Source organism: Fukomys damarensis, unplaced genomic scaffold, assembly GCF_012274545.1.
Source record: "Fukomys damarensis isolate Sample0158 unplaced genomic scaffold, DMR_v1.0_HiC HiC_scaffold_25, whole genome shotgun sequence".
NCBI classification, from domain to species: Eukaryota; Metazoa; Chordata; class Mammalia; order Rodentia; family Bathyergidae; genus Fukomys; species Fukomys damarensis.
In genome coordinates this window covers 26505379-26508005 of record NW_022900937.1, presented here as the reverse complement: position 1 = coordinate 26508005, position 2627 = coordinate 26505379, and the positions used below count along the sequence as shown (strand labels likewise).

The 2627-nt window shown below is 58.2% G+C and overlaps 1 gene segment (V, D, J or C); it reads left to right on the top strand.

Annotated features, from left to right (window-relative positions):
- The first annotated feature begins 377 nt into the window (after window positions 1–377).
- Window positions 378–1718, top strand: LOC104859006. The segment is given in 3 exon segments: window positions 378–669; window positions 878–1213; window positions 1330–1718. Coding segments are annotated over 3 exon segments (1017 nt in total).
- The last annotated feature ends 909 nt before the right edge of the window (window positions 1719–2627 follow it).

The window sequence follows — 2627 nt, the reverse complement described above, 5'->3', positions numbered from 1 at the left end:
CTGGGCCCTACAGGGCATGTGTGAAGTAGAACACCAAAGAAGTAGGCTCCATAGTGCAACCATCAGCCCAAGCCGGCCTCTCCACCCCACTCCTGCAGCCTTCTACCCCAGGCTGTTCAGTGGCGTAGCAGAGTTTCCTAGGTCTGGCTCCCCATTTCTGCAGAGGCCCTGTCCAAAACATCTGACCAGGTCTCATGCAAAGGCTATCTGAGGGTCGTGTTCAGATCCTAGCAAGGATAGGCTGGCCAGCTCCACCCCAGGCCATGGCATCTGTGGGCCAGCGATCTGTGGGCCAGGTTCCTCTACCATAAGGAGTGGCAACATGGTTCTGACTTCTCTGGGCCCCATCTCACAGTGTGTTCTGTGTTCCAGAGCCCATGACTCCCCCAAAGATCTTCCCACTGAACCTCCCATATTGCGAATATGGAGACCCTGTGGTCATCGGCGTCCTGATCAAGGATTTCTTCCCCCCGGGACCTGTGGATGTGAACTGGAGCAAGAGTGGGAACATCACAAATTTCCCCCCTTCCCTGCCTGAGGGGGGGGTCCTGTACATCATGACCAGCCGGCTGAGCCTGGAGGCTGACAAGTGTCCAAAGGACGAGAGTGTCACATGCACTGTGGAACATGCCACAAATGCCCCCCAAAGTGTGGATGTGCCATGCATAGGTAAGAGGGCAAGCTGGGGTGGGCCAGCCCTCCTGCACCTGTGTTCTCCACTAGACAGCTTAGAGTCAAAAGAGTGGAGTGCCTGACTCAGCCCGGGAGTGGCCACAGAGAGGCCAGGAGGGGCCCAAGGCTTAGAGATGGACAAGGAAAGAGCAGGAAGGGGGCAATCATCTTCCAGGCCCTCTCTCACTAGTGCCAACTCCCACAGGACCACCACCATGCAAACCAAAGTGTTGTCACCATGAGCCCAGCCTGTCACTGCAGCGGCCATCCCTTGAAGATCTGCTTCTGGGCTCAAACGCCAGCCTCACATGCACACTCAGCGGCCTGAGGAGTAATGAGGCAGCCAGCTTCACCTGGGATCCCACAGGCGAGGAAACTCCCACCCAGAAGCCTGCTGAGTATGACCACCACGGCTGCTTCCGCGCATCCAGCGTGCTGCCTGTCTGTGCTGAATCCTGGAACAGTGGGCAGACCTTCACCTGCACAGCCACCCACCCTGACTTCGAAGGCGTCCTGACTGCCACCATCACAAAACCCCCAGGTGGGCCCAGCCCCCACTCCTGCTCCCACACCACTTTTCAGACTGACTCAGGGGTCTGGGCTCAGTACATTGCTCTTTGCTCCCCTCAGCCCCTGACACAACTCTCTACCCCACAGGTATCCGGCCCCAGGTCCATCTGCTGCCGCCGCCGTCGGAGGAGCTGGCTCTGAATGAGCTGGTGTCACTGACATGTCTGGTGCGGGGCTTCAGCCCTAAGGACGTGCTGGTGCGCTGGCTACATGGGAACGAAGAGCTGCCCCGTGACAGCTACCTGGTGTGGGATCCCCTGGAGGAGCCCGAGGCGGGTACCACCACCTATGCTGTGACCAGTGTGCTGCGCGTGACAGCCGCGGACTGGAAGCAGGGGCACAACTTCTCTTGCATAGTGGGCCACGAGTCCCCACCTGTGCCCTGGACCCAGAAGACTATCGACCACAACTCGGGTAAACCCACCCATGTCAACGTATCTGTGATCATGTCGGAGGCAGATAGCACTTGCTATTGAGCCTCCCTACCCACCCTGCCCCTTCAATAAACACCATGCTCACCCACAACAGCCCACACTTCCATCTGGCGCCTGTCTGCCTGTCTATCCATCCTCTGGGTCTGCAGCACAGAGGGAAGGGCCAGGTCAGGAGGGAAGAGCAACCCCTGCCCCAGCCACTGGACCCTGGGCTCCAATGTGTGTGCCTGAGAGTGAGTGTGCATGTGTGTGCCGTGGGCACTTGTGTGTGCCTGTGGGCATGTGCATGTGTGCATGTGCTGTGCACATTTGTGTGTGTGTACCTGTGAGTCTATATGCATGTCTATGAGTGTGTACCTGTGACGTGTATGTGCCTGTGAGAATGTGTCTACATGTGCTTGTGAGTCTGCAGTGCACAAATGCTAAGGCCCAGCCTGGTGTGAAATCTGAGATTGTCAGTCTCTGAAGTGGGCACAGGCCGCAGGGGCCCCCGAGAGCAGTGCAGTCGTGGGAAATGGTAGGTGTTAGAGTAGTGTATGCCTTGGATTGCCATGGCTGCGGCCAGGGAGGCCAAGAAAGGGTAGGCAGGAGTAGGCAACTCAGATGAGGTTGTGCCATTTGCAGTGGGTTAGAGGAGGTGGGTAAGGGAATGAGAGCTGATTCCAGGGACGCCCCCAGAGCAGGAACCTTCTCCTCACTGGGTCAGCTCTGGGAAGCAGCACAGCTACATGGGATAGCCACTGACTCAGAAGGGGCCACCTGGGTGGACAAGGACCACCCCACACCACACTGCTCATCACCTCCACAAGGGCGCACATGCACACACAGGCACATACACGCATCACACACTCTCACATGTCTTGAGCCTCACAGGTGCAGGAAGCGCACTGCCCACACCCAGCTCCAGGAAAGCAGGGGAGTCCCCTCCCAGCCCCAGAGTTTCTCAGGCCC